Raw genomic sequence first — 19,614 nt, forward strand, 5'->3', positions numbered from 1 at the left:
ATTTTGTGTATTAGGTATTTGTAGTGAACTTGTTAGATATTACTTATATTGCTGCACTGTCAGAACTAGAAGTACAGGCTGTTCACTACACCCGCCATAACATTTGCTAAACACGTGTATGTGCAAAATAAAATTTGATTTGATGAGAAGATTTTTAAAGTATTTCTAGCATTAGCATATGTACTAACCTGCATCTATAGGTACAGTACAGTGCAGCCATATTTGAATGCAGCAACAATGTATTCTCAAAACAATTAAAAATGAATGTAATGAGTCTAAATAAAAAATCTGGAGTGAATCTGGGGAAAATGATAGCAGGTGATTTTGATCGTTAACATTACATATGTTATACCAGATTCAGTGTGTAGCGATGGCAAGTTTCAAGTTGATAAACCACTGTGGAGTGGATTTACAGTGGATTAATTAATTGGACATGTAAAATCTGATTGACCGATCACTTTGGACCAAACTATGTAATGACGTGTACCATGGCCTACGTTACACATTTGGTTCATGAGAAGAAGATTTTTTAATGATTTTTAACTAATTTCATAATTTAAGCATAAGTGCTAATATTCTAATATGGCCATTTTTGAATGCATCAACGTTCTTTTCTCACTCTTTAGGGTCCAAAGACCAAATTTGGAGTGAACCTGACTAAAGATTTTTTATGATTATTTTAAGCCTTACGTAGACATATATTATATCAATAACAAACTTAACATGATTTATCATGGTAATTTCATTGATGACCCTAAAAGTTGATAGGCCATAGTGATTAATAACTTATCCATCTCTTAACCAATCCCTTTGAGAAAAGCAAACTAAGTTTAGAGATGTACCATGTGCCTACAAACCATACAACTTGATGCTATTTGGACTTGTGGTTCATGAGAACATATTTTTCCAAAATATCCAAGAGGAAAACCTTCAATGACTGAAATTTGTTCAGCGTGAAGAAACATACAATACGAGTCAAAAGTTTGGACACACCTACTCATTCAATGGTTTTTCTTTATTTTTTACTATTTTCTACATTGTAGAATAATAGTGAGGAAATAAAAATTATGAAATAACACATATGGAATCATGTAGTAACCAGAAAAGTGTTAAGCAAATCAAAATATATTTTATATTTGAGATTCTTCAAAGTATCCAACCTTTGCCTTGATGACAGCTTTGCACACTCTTGGCATTCTCTCAACCAGCTTCATAAGCTTCATGTGCCTTGTTAAAAGTTCATTTGTGGAATTTATTTCCTTCTTACTGCATTTGAGACAGAATATAGCCCTATTTTATTAAAAAAACAAGGCCATATTATGGCAAGAACAGCTCAAATAAGCAAAGAGAAACAACAGGCCAACAATACTTTAAGAGATGAAGGTCAGTCAATGCAGAACATTTCAAGAACGATTCTTCAAGTGCAGTCGCAAAAACCATCAAGCGCTATAATGAAATTGGCTCTCATGAGGACCGCCACAGGAAAGGAACACCCAGAGATACCTCTGCTGCAGAGGATAAGTTAATTAGAGTTACCAGCCTCAGAAATTGCAGCACAAATATATGCTTCATAGAGTTCAAGTAACAGCCACATCTCAACATCAACTGTTCAGAGGAGACTGCATGAATTAGGCCTTCATGGTCGAATTGCTGCAAAGAAACAAATACTAAAGGACACCAATAAGAATAAGAGACTTGCTTGGGCCAATAAATATGAGCAATGGACATTAGACTGGTGGAAATCTGTCCTTTTGTCTGATGAGTCCAACTTTGAGATTTCTGTTTCCAACTGCTGTGTCTTTGTGAGACGCAGAGTAGGTGGACGGATGGTCTCTGCATGTGTGGTTCCCACCATGACGCATGGAGGAGTAGATGTGATGGTTTGGGAGTGCTTTGTTGGTGACACTGTCACTGATTTATTTATAATTCAAGGCAGACTTAACCAGCATGGCTACCACAGCATTCTGCAGCGATACGCCATCCCATCTGGTTTGCGCTTAGTCTGACTATCATTTGTTTTCAACAGGACAATGACGCAACACACCTCCAGGCATTGTAAGACCTATTTGACCAAGAAGGAGAGTGATGGAGTGATGCATCAGATGACCTGGACTCCACAATCACCCGACCTCAACCCAATTGAGATGGTTTGGGATGAGTTGGACCGCAGAGTGAAGGAAAAGCAGCCAACAAGTGCTCAGCATATGTGGAAACTCCATCAAGACTGTTTCGAAAAGCATTCCAGGTGAAGCTGGTTGAGAGAATGCAAAGAGTGTGCAAAGCTGTCATCAAGGCAAAGGGTGGCTACTTTGAGGAATCTAAAATCAAAAATATATTTTGATTTGTTTAACATTTTTTGATTACTACATGATTCCATGTATTCACTATTATTCTACATTGTAGAAAATAGTAAAAATAAAGAAAAGCACTTGAATTAGTAGGTGTGTCCAAACTTTTGTCTGGTACTGTACATTTAACGTTTCAAGTCTCTAGGTCAAACGGGGTAGCGGATATGAGAGTTTAAGTGAGACTGCTTATAACAGAGCCACCGATAGGCCAAGCGGTTTCAATCTTTTTGAGCAAGTTACTCATATGCTTTAGTTTCTTTGTGCCAAATTAGAAAAAAAATAAGTTTGCAATCTATTTTTGAGTTATTTGACCATGTCAAGATATTTGTCTTTCTAACAATAACAATAGGCTTCACCGTGAACCCCTAAATATTAGGAAGCACTGTGTTTACAGATGAGATGTCATGAGGATCCCTAGCAGTCAGCACTAATATGGAAGCCTCCCACTGGTGACAGAGACTGTGTAATAAAGCCACAACAGCTGTTAGAGACCAAGATCCCCATCACCAAACCCAATAAAAAGAGTAGAATTTCATTACAGATGTTCAGCTTTGGAAATGATGGCTCAATCAATAATCATCCCACATGTGAAAGACGGGGAGTGGGGAGGACGCAGTCAAACTCACATTGGCATAGCAGAAACTATGTGATTGTTTTAGAGGTTCTCCTCTTTCCAATAGAAATGTCCAGACTTTCTTCAACGGAGCAGGGAATTACATCTCGAGTGGCGTGGTTCAATAGCTCTGTCCACTCCCTTGACAACACAGTTGCTTGCTTAAGAAAAGGCTCAGAGGGTTTTTGATTTTCTATTACCTTTTTTTCTTACCCAACCATGCTCATTTTACATCCAACCCTTTGGGAAAAAAAGCCAGACAGTTCTTGACTTATGAGGCAGGCAGTTAAAAATGAAATTAAAGAAAGATCAAGGGGAAAATTATGAAACTGAAATGAAAACTTTTCATGAATGTGCATGCAGCCGAGGATCTCAATGTGTGCAATATACAGTACAGTGTCAACAGTGCCTTTGGGAAAACGTACTTAATTTCCTCCTTTCCAATAACTTGCCTTGCATTTCCACTACAGCTAGCCTCTCCTATTCTTGCAAGGAGACTGTGGACTCCTCATATGTATCCAAATTGTGAGCGCAGCAATCGAATGTGCCTATTATAAAAGCTGTTATTCTACACTGTAGCGCAGACTGAGATTCCAGGTCGTGAACAAATGTGTAAACATAAACGCTCCAGTTACTCTAGCTTATCAAGTGTATCATGAACTGAAAATCCCTGCTCTATGCTAGGCTACACTTTAATTTGCTAACTGAACCCTGAAGTATGATGTTCAGTGTTTCACAAAATGACCCCCTCATGATGTATAACATATTACACCAACCAAGCCAAAGAGAAAAGAGCCACACAAGCAGGTGTGACTGAAAAAGTGGAATGATGGGAAGGGAGTGGGCGCTGTCTCTGATTGGAGGATCCCAGTCTTGTAAACCTTAGCCCTCTCTCCAACATGTGCAGAGCGTTGATAAGAAACATCATCCCACTGGCTCATTAATCAAGTGAGCGCACAGTAACCCGACGCTTTCATATTCCCGTGCCCCTAGACCCCACCACAAAACTAACCCCCACCCCCAATATTTATATGGAAAGGAAACAAACTGGACTCCAGCAGCATCTTTAAAACTGCACCTCCAGAACACAGGCACACGAACACGTGTACACACACACATACACTCTTCTCACTTTTTCAATCACTTATACACTTATGACATCCCATCTTTGAGTACTCTCTGCCCCTCACCTTATATAAGCTGCGACATGTCATTTATTTATTGTCAGGATTTATTTGTGTGCAATCTTTGTTTTCAGTGCTGTCTTGACTTCCATTGAGTCATGTTTGCAGTAATATTTTTCAAAATGGCTCACTTTTGTATGAAACAATCAACATGAATTAATTTAACTGTGTAAGAAATGCTGAAACCCCATTTTCCTCATATACCCGGACCCATTCTTTGTGAGGGGGAATATTTATCCGTTTATTTATTTACATTACGACATGTCAAAACTCTTAATTTACCTCATGCATTTGATTGGCTTATAGGAGGCCAGAGCCAGTATTGTAATCATTCATCAGCAGTACGTCATGATGTCATCTGCAAGACTCAGCTACAACCTGACCAATCAAAAATAATATTAATCGGGGGGGAAACTCAACACAACAGAATGTGCAGCAGCTATAAACTGTGAGTATTTCTTTGCTCTAGACACCTCTGTTGGAACAGTCCAATGGAAACAGAAGGGTTCAATCCCAGGCATTTATGTAGTCAAATGTTGATCTGATGGCTTGTGGTGTTTTGACATGAATCCATGTGAATGATTCATTTTGTAAAGCGTTACTACGATGTCCCATGAGCAGGATAATGTGGTACGAGCAATAGGTAAGGCCACGTGTATTTGCACTGTACAAAGAACGACTATAATACACACAGGTAATTACTTTCCAAGCAAATGTAGCTAATTCAATTTCATCCCTATATACATTCTTATTTGACTTTTTCGTCATAGACATTGCCAACTTTGCCTTCTAAATTTGTTCTTCACAATTAACAATACAGTGCCATCAGATCACCTTGACCATTTAAGGTAGGTTATATTGGCTCATTGAAAGAAAACAGTTTGTTATATACACTGACAAAGTATGCACATGTGTGGGTGGATATTTATTCTCACCCACTATCAATGACAACAACATCTCAAATGAGAACCAGTTAACATTATATTTGAGTATTATTTTTTTGTCTGCTGAAAAAATATAGCAATGAAATAAAAGAGCTGTACTTGAACATACTGTTCACTGTTACTATACCAACACGGATACACTGAGTTAAGATTTACACTTTTGAGAAGACACAAAAGTGATAAGTCTTCTGTCTGCAAGAAATGGAAACACAAAGCTTGAGGTCTATCCAGAAAATCAAGTCGAGCACTGTTTCTAGACGAAAACGTGTGACGTTCAGCAGTTCTCTCCCCTCTCTCTTTCTCCATTTCTCTCTCACACACGTTCTCTCTCTCTCTCTATCTCTCTATCATTCTCTTCTCTTTGTCATGGCAGGAGTGCAGAAGTCTTTGACATGATACTTTGGGTTCTTTGTCAGTGTTACTGATGGAAAGACAGTCACGGCCAATGGCCACTGAGGCTTCACCACATGAGGGGTCCATGTAAAGCCATTTTCTTGATCATAGTGGTCCTCAAAAGCCAAAATGTCACATCAAATAAATAATATTTAGATTATCTCCGATTGTGTGTGCTCCGCCTCTCCTTTTTGAAATTGCATGATGCCTGGGCTTGAAAAATAAAACATCCTCAAACAAGCCCCTTGACAACACCTCTGCGTTTGGGATCAGCTTGATGGTCGGCGACAGCCCACAGGGAGTTTTATAGGGCATGGTTGGCCATGGCAGAGGTCAGGCTGAGCAGCAGAACCCAGACACTGGCACAGACACAGGGTGTCCCATCACCAGGAGGGCTCTTGGGTCTAGTCAGGCCATCGTAACCACTGCTGGGCTCCAGTATAGGCTGAGAGGAGGACAACAATGGAAAAGGTTAGGAATGACTCAGTGAGTCTGAGTGTTGCGTTTTACAGAGAAATGGTTAAACACGGATCCACAGCCACTCCACTGGAATAAAAACATGAATACATTTGAGGCACACATGAAGTATGTTGAAAGCGACTGCAAGTGCAGTCCTTTGGGTGTATTCTCTGCTTTGAAATGTTTTGGAACAGTGCTAAGACACTTCTCCCAATACCCTTTCGGTAGTGTCCTCTTAAACATTTTAAGCATTAATTCCAAGGAAAGCACAAATTATACAACATGCAGAGCACATATAGGGTTATCATAAAACTACAATTAAATGCTGAGTCTCAAATAGCTGCCCGGTGGGGGATATAGAGTGCAGGAAATATTTACTTTTTCTTGGACAAATATTTTTGTTGGCACAAAACTACCTCAATATTTCCTTTCGTTTGTATGGGTTACCGTCAGACGAGTCCCGTGACACTTGTGGGGTCATAGAGCAGAACAGAGCAAAAGCAGTGTGCATCAAGAAAATAGACCCCTGGCTCAAATAGAATCCTGTCTTTAATAAGTGCCTGGTGATTAGTGATTTAAGCAAATAAACACCCAGGCTATTAATTGAAGTTTTACAGCACTAATCGGCTTCCTAGACATTTGGATACATTTTATTTCTGTACAATATCAGTCAAAACATTGTACTTGTACACATATAGATATAGAACATATAGAATATTTTACCATAGACAAAAGCAGTCAATTTGAAAGGCAACTATGTTGTACAGTACATTAGGAGAAAGAGTAGAAGGAACATACAGATGAAGGATCCCACAGCAGGAAAATAATCTTGCAGCAATAGGAAATGGGAATTATTGTGTGGATTATATAAAACATTTGTAGCTTTTGAAACATGGAAATTATGAACCTTTTACACATATAATATAATACAAATGTACATTTCCTGCTACAACATGGTGATCAAATTCAGACGCTACATCTACATCGCTATTGTTCTAGATATTGTACATCCCAGAGTTGCTCTGTTATGCCCACTCTAGTATGGCCTTATTATGTGCTTTTCCATAACATTGTAAGCATTTTGAACATTTTCAATTTTCTCTGATTCCTGTAACACCTAGCAAACAATTTGCCTCCAAGTAACTGCAGCTTTCTCAATTTGTGGAGGCACCATTTCCCCCGCAAAGCAATACAGCATATCAACAGAAACATGAAGCATTCCCTCCTCCACTCCTTTTGAGAGATTGCACTTTGGTCCATTTCCCTGTACAGAGAGAAAACATAGAGTCAGATATGATCTTCTAATAGCAGTGTCTCCAGCACAACATATGGCCAATTTTTTGTTGTAGAAAAATACACATTGAAAAAAATAGTAAATGGTAGTTATATAAGCACTGGAATATGTTTTTGTTTGGTTTTAGGTGAAAGGAAAGGCTGCATTGATTATGGAAGAGCTTGGTTTCCAATGTGTGATTGTACAGAGAAATGGTTAAATGACAGTTGCCAAAAAAAGCAATCGGTTGCTTGACAATGCAGCAAACACATCCGCAACTAAAAGCCAATTAATTAGCAGGTGCAGTGATGTGTGACAGCAGCCTGTTGACATTGGTCCAGATCTCTGTCTGCAGCCAATATGTATACCGGTACACACACACGCACACACACACACACACATATGAACAGGTAGCCTAGTGGTTAAGAGTGTTGGGCCAATAACCGAAAGGTGACAAATCTGTCGATGTGCCCTTGAGCACGGCACTTAACCCTAATTGCTCATGTAAGTCGCTTTGGAAAAGAGCGTCTGCTAAATGACAACAACAAAGAAACACACAGAGAGACATGCACACACACATTCAGAAACGCGCCCACACACAAAATATTGTTTGGGATTACAGGATATCATTAGTTTAGTTTTGTGAAGGTAGCTTAACATGTAGATAGATGGTGAGTACTTTTTTAGAAGTGATCAGAGCTTTGTTGAACAGTAATGTTCAGATGCTTTTCCCAGGGCTGGTTATTGAGTAACCCAGGGTTGGTCCACAATCAATTACATTTAATTGAGTTGAGAATCAACACAGTGTACTGTAAAGTCAGGAGCCCTCAAGCAAACATTGACTTCTGAAGAGGTGGTTCATTCTCTCTTATACAATGGTGCCATTAAATAATGCATGACTCTCCAAAAAGACTATGAAATGAAGGATTTATTTCCCTGATTAAAAGCTTGTTAAGATGGGCCATTTCGGGATTTTGGCAATGAGGCCCTTTATCTACTTACCCAGAGTCAGATGAACTTGTGGATACCATTTTTATGTCTGTGTCCAGTACGAAGGAATTTACAGGTAGTTCCGCGAGCCAATGCTAACTAGCGTTAGTTAGCAACTTCCTTCAAACTGCACGCAGAGACATACATGTGGTAAGCAGCTGAACTTTACTGTTTGACTAAGCTCTGATCAATTCTGAAAAGTACTCACTATCTATCTAATGTACATGTCAAGCTACCTTCAAAAAAACACAATGAAGAATATTGTCTTATCCCAAACAATATCCAGGAACATAAATACTGAAAACAATATGTTGAACTCCCATACTGGGACTGCTATAAAGACATCATAGTGAGTTTGTAATTTTCTTAGTCACTTGTAGATAGCGGTAGGCATTTATTTTTTCAATGTACAGTGAGGGGAAAAAAGTATTTGATCCACTGCTGATTTTGTACATTTGCCCATTGACAAAGAAATGATCCGTCTATAATTTTAATGGTAGGGTTATTTGAACAGTGAGAGACAGAATAACAACAAAAAAAATCCAGAAAAACGCATGCCAAAAATGTTATAAATTGATTTTCATTTTAATGGGGGAAATAAGTATTTGACCCCCTCTCAATAAGAAAGATTTCTGTCTCCCAGGTGTCTTTTATACAGGAAACGAGCTGAGATTAGGAGCACACTCTTACAGGGAATGTGCCTAATCTCAGTTTGTTACCTGTATAAAAGACACCTGTCCACAGAAGCAATCAATCAGATTCCAAACGCTCCACCATGGCCAAGACCAAAGAGCTCTCCAAGGATGTCAGGGACAAGATTGTAGAACTACACAAGGCTGGAATGGGCTACAAGACCATCGCCAAGCAGCTTGGTGAGAAGGTGACAACAGGTGACAATAAAACTATTATTTTTTGTTGTATTATGTATTATGATTTTACATAAAACAATCTGATATTGACAAGATCAGAGATGTACTCTATGTAAAACATCACACTGCTTTACTAGAACTGCACTGGCCAGTACAGTACTGTAATACCGTAATATATGCCATTTATGTAGCAGACACTTTTATCCAAAGTGACAACAGTCCACACATTTTGGTACGTGACCCCAGTGGGAATTAAGTTAAGATGGCACCGACAAACATGGCAGCTCTACTTCTAGCTCCTAAGCAACTTTGCAGTATTTTTGTGTGTTATTTCTTACATTATTAGCCTAGAACATTTTTTGTGTTATTACATACAGCCGGAAAGAACTTTTGGATATCAGAGCGGCTGTAACTCACCAGTATTACGACCAGGAATACGACATTCCCGAATTGGATCCTTTGTTCGTACCCCCAGGGCAATTGAACTTATCTCAGAGGCTGCTCCAAGACGCCGCCGGCAGAGAAGAGGGATTCGGAGTGGACATCTAGTCCGACTCAGGAGGCGTGCACACCATCCACTGCTTCCGAGTATATTACTCACAGTCTCTGGACAATGAAGTAGACGAGCTCAGAGCGAGGATCTCCTTCCAGAGAGACATCAGGGACTGTAACATACTCTGTTTCATGGAATCATGGCTCTCTCGGGATATACTGTCCCTGTACATTCAGCCAGCTGGGTTCTCAGTTCATCGTGCAGACAGGAATAAAGAACTCTCGGGAAGAAGAAAGGCGGTGGTGTATGTTTCATGATTAAACACTCATGGTGTGATTGTGATAACATACAGAAACTCAAGTCCTTTAGTTCACCCGACCTAGAATAACTCACAATTAAATGCCAACCATATTACCTCCCAAGAGAATTATCTTCGGTTGTGGTCAAAGCCGTGTATATTCCCCTCAAGCCCATACCACGATGGCCCTCAAGGAACTACACTGGACTACTCACCTTTTTGAGATGCCTACAAGGCCCTCCCTCGCCCTCCCTTCAGAAAATCAGATCACGACTCCATTGTTTTCCTCCCTTCCTATAAGGGAAACTCAAACAGGAAGTACCCTTGCTAAGGTCTATTCAATGCTGGTCTGACCATTCGGAATAAATGCTTCAAGATTGTTTTGATCACACTGACTGGGATATGTTCCGGGTAGCCTCTGAGAATAACATTTAAGTATACACGGATGCAGTCACTGAGTTCATCAGGAAGTGTATACGGGATGCTGTTATCACGGTGACTATTAAAACTTACCCAAACCAGAAACCGTGGATAGATGGCAGCATTTGAGCAAAACTGAAAGCACAAATCCCCCCATTTAACCATGGCAAGGTGACTGGGAATATTGTTAAATACAAACAGTGTAGTTATTCCCTCCGTAAGGCAATCAAACAGGCAAAACGCCATTACAGAGACAAAGTGGAGTTGCAATTCATTGGCTCAGATATGAGACCTATGTGGCAGAGTCTACAGACAATCACGGATTACAAAGGGAATACCGGCCACGTCGCGGACTCTGACGTATTGCTACCAGACAAGCTAAACAGCTTCTTTGCACGCTTTGAGGATAACACAGTGCCACCGACGCAGCCCGCTCCCAAGGACTGTGAGCGCTCATTCTCCGTGGCCGACGTGACTAAGACATTTAAGCGTGTTAACCCTCGCAAGGCTGCCGGCCCAGACAGCATCCCTAGCCGCGTCCTCAGAGCATGCACAGACCAGCTGGCTGGAGATTACGGACATATTCAATCTCTCCCTATCCTAGCCTGCTGTCTACACTTGTTTCAAGATGTCCACCATTGTTCCTGTATCCAAGAAAGCAAAGGTAACTGAACTAAATTACTGTCACCCCATAGCACTCACTTCTGTCATCATGAAGTGGTTTGAGCGGCTAGTTAAGGATCATATAACCTCTACCTTACCCACCTCAATTTGCTTACCGCCCCAATAGGTCCACAGACGAAACAATCGTCATCGCACATAACACATCGCCCTATCCCATCTGGACAAGAGGAATAGCTACATCATTATGCTATTAATTGATTATAGCTCAGCCTTCAACACCATAGTACCCTCCAAGCTCATCATTAAGCTCGGGGCCCTGGATCTGAACCCCACCCTGTGCAATTGGGTCCTGGACTTCCTGTCGGGCCGCCTCCAGGTGGTGAAGGTAGGAAACAACACCTCCACTTCGCTGATCCTCAACACTGGGGCCCCACGTGCTCAGCGTGCTCAGCCCCCTCCTGTACTACCATCTATCCACCTCGTTCCCATACTGTATTTATTTATTTTGCTCCTTTTGCACCACAGTATTTCTACTTGCACATCCATGTTTTGCACATCTACCATTCCAGTGTTTAATTGCCATATTGTAATTACTTCACCACCATGGCCTATTTATTGCCTTAACTCCCTTTTTTGACCTTATATGCACTCACTGTATATAGACTTTTTTCCACCTTTTTTCTACTGTATTATTGACTGTATGTTTTGTTCATTCCATGTGTAACACTGTGTTGTTGTATGTGTCGAACTGCTATGCCTTATCTTGGCCAGGTCGCAGTTGCAAATGAGAACTTGTTCTCAACTAGCTTACCTGGTTGGAAGATTGCAACACCGCCCCCTTTGGCCGTTCTATCTTGTCTGAACATTTTATAGTTAGGGATGGAGATTTCAGAGTTTTTGGTGGTCTTCCTAAGCCAGGATTCAGAGACGGCTAGGACATCCGGGTTGGCAGAGTGTGCTAAAGCAGTGAATAAAACAAACTTAGGGAGGCTTCTAATGTTAACATGCATGAAACCAAGGCTATTACGGTTACAGAAGTCATCAAAAGATAGTGCCTGGGGAATAGGAGTGGAGCTAGGCACTGCAGGGCCTGGATTCACCTCTACATCACCAGAGGAACAGATGAGGAGTAGGATAAGGGTACGGCTAAAAGCTATAAGAATTGGTCGTCTAGGACGTCCAGAATAGAGAGTAAAATTATATTTTTGAAATATATTTTTTATTTAACCTTTATTGAACTAGGCAAGTCAGTTAAGAACAAATTCTTATTTACAATGACAGCCTACCCAGATGAGGCATGCTATGAGGCATGCAAATGATTTCAATCCAGATTTCAATCAGGCTTGGATTCGCCATGCAATGATTTCAATCAGGCTTGGATTCGCCATGCAAAAACGTTTTCACCCAGGTGCATGAACAACGGGGATATTTACTGCGATGCTGATAAGAACCTATGGCTAAATGCTCAAGACAAGCTTGATGCAAATTAGTGCCGGCTAAACATTGTTTCTTTCATTTCTTTTGATTACATTTTGAAACATCTCTTCAATGATCACACCTTTGATCACACATGGGATAGAAATGATGGAAATGTAATGTTCAGTCAATTTTAATGAGTAGTGCATTGTGCTATGTGAAAACAGTGTAATGTACTGACATTTACAGTACTGTAGCATACTACATTCAAAGGGCACTTTTTTTGAGCAGAGAACGATACTGTTTTAGTTGACATGTCTCATAGAAAAGGTGATCTTGTAACTTGCTGCATGGGGCAGAAATGGCATACAACACCGTACAATTACTTATTTGTCCTACGTATGTACTGTATAAGGACAATACAACTGTAAGCATGACATATTTCTCAGCATACTATCAACCTGCCATTGGGTACAACTTATTAAAAGATTTTGTCAAATAGTGCATGGAAAATTATATTGACCAGATACTATTCTTTCTAAACAGCACTTACATTTTTTTTGTATTGGATTAAAAGTCAGTTAAAATGTTAATTAACATGACTAAATGGTGAGCCTATCATTACCTGATGTTTTGGTGACTAAACAAAATGTTCTCATGGTATTTCACAGAAAATGTCGATTTTGAAGCACTCAGGCATAAAAGATGTGTGAAACCTCAAATGAATGCACAATCAAAGGTTCTGAACATAAGATAGGGGGCATTACACGTTTTATCAGTTTAGAGTTTTGTACTTAGAGTTTTGAAAATATACCACATACATCTGAAAAATACTGTATCTATGCAAAGACTGCGCCAATGTAGCTTCTACAAGCATTGTCCCGCACATTTGACCCAATAGTTGTGGCACAATAGATTGTTATGTGAATCTGAACGCACCGAAACACTAACAAAACTGTTGTGGCAAAAATAGAGAAGTAGATAGGCCTAACGTTAGTAGAATTATTATAATAATATAACAATTTATATAATATAATAACATGTACAATTCAAAATACGAAAGCTCTCCATTATTAAATGTTGGCAGCATTCTGAAAGCCTTTCCACTAAATTAATTGAAATCCTGATTGGTAAGGAAAATTGCATTTTTTTCATATCTTTATCCATTCAACAGTCTTCCACAGTTTCACTTCCTGAAACTTTCCATAGGGTTGAAAATACAGAAGTTGCAAACAGCAATGAGACAAAATAAAATGTCACCTAGATATCTCTTCTCTTTCAGTCTCTTCAGAACACAACTTGAGCACAGTTACTGACTGAATAAGGCATAATACCCTGGACATGAGGACATAGCTGACATATATTAAAGCTGCAACATGTACCGTTTTGGGTGACCTAACCAAATTCACATAGAAATGTTAGTTATAGAACTGTCATTCTCATTGAAAGCAAGTCTAATAAGCGATATATCTGTTCTATGGTCTTAAGTTTAGTTTTTTTACCAGCTTCAAACAGCTGAAAATACAATCATTTTTGCTTATGGAAAATATATTTCACAGGGGTATAGATGGTGCAATGATTCTCTACACTCACCTCGCTTGTTTTGTAACCTCCAAACGAGCTTCAATGCCATACAACACTCCTTCCGTGGCCTCCAACTGCTCTTAAACGCTAGTAAAACCAAATGCGTGCTTTTCAACCGTTCGCTGCCTGCACCCGCACGCCCGACTAGCATCACCACCCTGGATGGTTCCGACCTTGAATATGTGGACATCTATAAGTACCTAGGTGTCTGGCTAGACTGTAAACTCTCCTTCCAGACTCATATCAAACATCTCCAATCGAAAATCAAATCTAGAGTCGGCTTTCTATTCCGCAACAAAGCCTCCTTCACTCACGCCGCCAAACTTACCCTAGTAAAACTGACTACCCTACCGATCCTCGACTTCGGCGATGTCATCTACAAAATAGCTTCCAACACTCTACTCAGCAAACAGGATGCAGTTTATCACAGTGCCATCCGTTTTGTCACTAAAGCACCTTATACCACCCACCACTGCGACCTGTATGCTCTAGCCGGCTGGCCCTCGCTACATATTCGTCGCCAGACCCACTGGCTCCAGGTCATCTACGAGTCCATGCTAGGTAAAGCTCTGCCTTATCTCAGTTCACTGGTCACGATGGCAACACCCACCCGTAGCACGCGCTCCAGCAGGTGTATCTCACTGATCATCCCTAAAGCCAACACCTCATTTGGCCGCCTTTCGTTCCAGTTCTCTGCTGCCTGTGACTGGAACGAATTGCAAAAATCGCTGAAGTTGGAGACTTTTATCTCTCTCACCAACTTCAAACATCTGCTGTCTGAGCAGCTAACCGATCGCTGCAGCTGTAAATAGTCTATCGGTAAATAGCCCATCCAATTTTACCTACCTCATCCCCATACTGTTTTTATTTATTTACTTTTCTGCTCTTTTGCACAACAATATCGCTACCTGTACATGACCATCTGATCATTTATCACTCCAGTGTTAATCTGCAAAATTGTAATTATTCGCCTACCTCCTCATGCCTTTTGCACACAATGTATATAGACTCTCTTTTTTTTCTACTGTGTTATTGACTTGTTAATTGTTTACTCCATGTGTAACTCTGTGTTGTCTGTTCACACTGCTATGCTTTATCTTGGCCAGGTCACAGTTGCAAATGAGAACTTGTTCTCAACTAGCCTACCTGGTTAAATAAAGGTTAAAAAAAATTGCCACATAAACTGAAATTAGGGGAACTATTAAAATTTTTGTAACCAGGAAATTGGTGGATGGATTTCTGCATAATACATATTTACATGTAAACTAAATCACATAGCTCAATTGTCCTGTTAATGGTGATACTGAATACAGGGAAATTGACTTGAGAGGGAATTAAGTTTGAGCAGCACAGCCAATCCTGGCCTAATGCTCCACAAGGCTCATTTATCAAACAACACTTCAGATTACTTATCGAGTGTCAGGGGGAGCCTGTCCAGCCATCAAACACACAGCGGACTATGCCACTTCATTTAGCATAACATTTCCACTAACTGGACAACAGCATGCATGTGGTCCTGAGCAGTCATGAGATTTACGAGGCTTGAAAGCTTGTCTTTTGCCAAGAGGAGTCATATAAGCATTCTACAAATTAATCTACGATGGAAGTTTGACACATTTTAATTGCCAAGCATATATGCTGTAGAATGAGGGGCCGCCCAAAAAGTCCCCACCGGCTCCCTCTCTAATTATAAACTTCCTGCTTGAGTAATCACATGTCTTATTGTTTCCTAATTACCATTTTTACTATAAATTAAGCATTGCACTGCAGCGAGAGTGGCACAGAGCGGTGCATCAATACTGACATACACACAGAACCTTTCGAGAAAGCAATTCAACAGCTCCCCTCCTCTACCTCCCACTGTTATTGTTATCAGTGTGGCTTATTCATTCATTCTTACCCTCACACAATTTTTAAGGTATTAATTTGCTGTCTTCATCACAATGAGGGTCGTGTAAAGCACACTATTGGAGCAGTGTGAGAGATGACTATTTAATGGATGTGAAAGCCTGAAATTGCTCAGCATTCAACATCATTATAGGAGTCTTTTCACACATAATAATGATGCCAGAACAGTATTGTTTTCAGCTATGCATGAAACATGGAATTATAAATATCCCGATAATAGTCATGGAATGAAAACAATGACTTCTCTTGTTTAAAGCTGCAATCCTTAATTGAAACAACAACAAAGTGTTCGCACAGACCTCTGTTTTAGTAAAAAGCTGAAGGATGGGCCAAGATAAATGTGATCACTCTCAAATTCTTAAACAGAACTACAGATTCAAGGACTGACCATCCATGATACTGAAAATGTAGTTTTAACCATGTTTGGAGGCGAAACAATGTTTGCTTACGTTTACATTTGAGTATAACAAGACAGTTGAACTAAGGCATTGAGAAGTAAAGTTCTTTAAGAATCGATGGGTACAGCGCTTTCGGAAAGTATTCAGACCCCTTACCTTTTTCCAAATGTTGTTACATTACAGCCTTATTCTAAAATTGATTAAATAAAATATTTTCCTCATCAATCTACACGCAATAACCCATAACCCAAGTTTTTCTTTTGAATTTTTAGCAAATGTATTAAAAATAAAAAACATCAATGCTTTATTTACATATGCCACACCCTGATATGTTTCACCTGTCTTGTGTCACACCCTGATCTGTTTCACCTGTCTTGTATCACACCCTGATCTGTTTCACCTGTCTTGTGTCACACCCTTCCTTGACCTGTCATTTGCCTGCCCCCTGTTTTGTAAATAGACTTCTGTGATTCGAACTGTCTGCATCTTGAGTTCTGATAATAACAGAATTGTTCAGACCCTTTGTTATGAGACTCGAAATTGAGCTCTGATGCATCCTGTTTCCATTGATCATCCTTGATATTTTTCTAAAACTTGATTTGAGTCCACCTGTGGTAAATTCAATTGATGGGACATGATTTGGAAAGGCACACACCTGTCTATATAAGGTCCCACAGTTGACAGTGCATGTCAGAGCAAAAACCAAGCCATGAGGTTGAAGAAATTGTCCGTAGATCTCCGAGACATGATTGTGTCAAGGCACAGATCTGGAGAAAGGCACCAAAACATTTCTGCAGCATTGAAGGTCGCCAAGAACACATTTGTCTCCATCATTCTTAAATGGCTTGGAACCACCAAGACTTTTCCTAGAGCTGGCCGCCTGGCCAAACTGAGCAATCGAGGGAGTAGGGCATTGGTCAGGGAGGTGACGAAGAATCACGATGATCACTCTGATAGAGCTCCAGAGTGACTTTGTGGAGATGGGAGAACCTTCCAGAAGGACAACCATCTCTGCACCACTCAACCAATCAGACCTTTATGGTATTGTGGCCAGACTGAAGCCACTCCTCAGTAAAAGGCACATGTTAGCCGGCTTGGAGTTTACCAAAGGGCACCTAAAGATAAAAGATTCTCTGGTCTGATCAAACCAAGATTGAACTCCTTGGCCTGAATGCCAAGTGTCACGTCTGGAGGAAACCTTGTACCATCCCTACGGCGAAGCATGGTGGTGGCAGCATCATGCTGTGGGGATTCAGCGGCAGGGACTGGGAGACTAGTTAGTATCGATGGAAAGGGCGAACGGAGCAAAGTACAGAGAGATCCTTGATTAAAACCTGAGCCCTGACTTGAACCCGATCGAACATCTCTGGAGAGACCTGGAAATAGCTGTGCAACTACGCTCTCCATCCAACTTGACAGAGCTTGAGAGGATCTGCAGAGAAGAATAGCAGGTGTGCCAAGCTTGTAGTGCCATACTCAAGAAGAGTCAAGGCTGTAATCGCTGCAAAAGGTGCTTCAACAAAGAAATTAACAAATGGTCTGAATACTTATGGAAATGTGTTATTTCAGTTTCTTTTCATACATTTCTTTTGCTTTGTCATTATGGGGTATTGTGTGTAGATTGATGAGGAAAAAAACACAATTCAATACATTTTAGAATAAGGCTGTAATGTAACAAAATGTGGAAAAAGTCAAGGGTCTGAAGGTCTGAATACTTTCTGAAGGAACTGTATGTTTCAAATTTGGTCAGAAAGTCGTTTACATTGCAAGTTAAAGTGTACTGTTAGCTAGCTAGCTCACACCGACAGTATAACAAGCAAAGCATCCCAACACCATCACACCTCCTCCGTGCTTCATGGTTGGAACCACACATGCGGAGATCATCCGTTCACCTACTCCGTGTCTCACAAAGAAATTCCATTATTTGTTATTTTTATTTCTTATTTTTGGCGGGCATTTTCTTATAACTACATTGTTGGTTAAGGGCTTGTTAGTAAATATTTCACTGTGAGGTCTACACCTGTTGTGTTCGGCGCATGTGACAAATACAATTTGATTAGATTTGACAAAGACGCGCTGGTTGGAACCAAACATCTCAAAATGTCCATCAGCCTAATGTCCATTAGTAGTGTTTCTTGGCCCAAGCAAGTCTCTTCTTATTATTGGTGTCCTTTAGTCATGGTTTCTTTGCAGCAATTCGACCATGAAGGCCTGATTTATGCAGTCTCCTCTGAACAGCTGATGTTGAGATGGGTCTGTTACTTGCACTCTGAAGAATTTATTTGGGCTGCAATTTCTGAGGCTGGTAACTCTAATGCACATCCTCTGCAGCAGAGGTAAGTCTGTGTCTTCCTTTCCTGTAGCGGTCCTCATGAGAGCCAGTTCCATTCTTAGTGCTTGATGGTTTTTGCGACTGCACTTGAAGAAATGTTTAAAATTCTTGACATTTTCCTGATTGACTGACCTTCATGTCTTAAAATAATGACGGACTGTTGTTTCTCTTTGCTTATTTGAGCTGTTCTTGCCATTATATGGCCTTGGTATTTTACCAAATAGGGCTATCTTCTGTATACCACCCCTACCTTGTCACAACACAACTGATTGGCTCAAATGCATTAAGAAGGAAAGAAATTCCACAAATGAACTTTTAACAATACAGACCTATTAATTGAAATGCATTCCAGGTGACTACCTCATGAAGCTGGTTGAGAGAACGCCAAGTCAAAGGGTGGCTACTTTGAATAATCTAAAATCAAAAATATATTTTGATTCGTTGAACACTCTTTTGGATACTACATGGAAACTACATGGATTCCATATTTGTTATTTCATAGTATTGATGTACAATGTACAATGTAGGAAATAGTAAAAAATTAAGGAAAATGCTTGAATGAGTAGGTGTACCTTAGGTCAAAAGCCTCTTTATACTTTTTGTGTTGAAAAGATGCATATTTGGATTTATATACTCAACATAAATTATTTTTACGGTGTGAAAACCAAACAGATAAACAAACATGTTTACCCACTGCACAGCAACAGTTTTTTTCTAACTATCCCAGAAAATAAACCTGGGGTTATTAGCATTGCAGACAGGGTTGGGGAGTAACGGATTACATGTAATTCGACACATGTAAGGGATTACAAAAAAAACAGTAACTGTAATCCGATACATTACCAGCAAAAATATTGTAATAAGATTACAGGTACTTTTGAAAACTAGATAATTATTTAGAGGACAACTTTTAAATTCAGAAAGGATGTTTGTGACAAAAATATTTGAGACTTCTCTGTTTTCTCAATGACTATACGGATAGCACTTATAGCGCATTGATGTGAATCACACTGCTGCTCTCTCAATTAGCTATTTGCGCCTTATGGATTGTGGTTGTTGTGGATGGCT

At 40.0% G+C, this 19,614-nt stretch overlaps 1 protein-coding gene across 1 annotated transcript in view; it reads right to left on the minus strand.

Moving 5' to 3' along the window:
• Positions 1-4,364: 4,364 nt before the first annotated feature.
• Positions 4,365-19,614, minus strand: part of LOC135514300 (GDNF family receptor alpha-2-like) — a 71,657-nt gene continuing 56,407 nt past the window's right edge. The window contains exon 8 of the mRNA XM_064937686.1: positions 4,365-5,927. Coding sequence (XP_064793758.1) covers positions 5,787-5,927 — 141 coding nt within the window. The 3' untranslated portion in view covers positions 4,365-5,786. The remainder of the gene's footprint in view (positions 5,928-19,614) is intronic.

Source organism: Oncorhynchus masou, chromosome 25, assembly GCF_036934945.1.
Source record: "Oncorhynchus masou masou isolate Uvic2021 chromosome 25, UVic_Omas_1.1, whole genome shotgun sequence".
Lineage (NCBI taxonomy): Eukaryota > Metazoa > Chordata > Actinopteri > Salmoniformes > Salmonidae > Oncorhynchus > Oncorhynchus masou.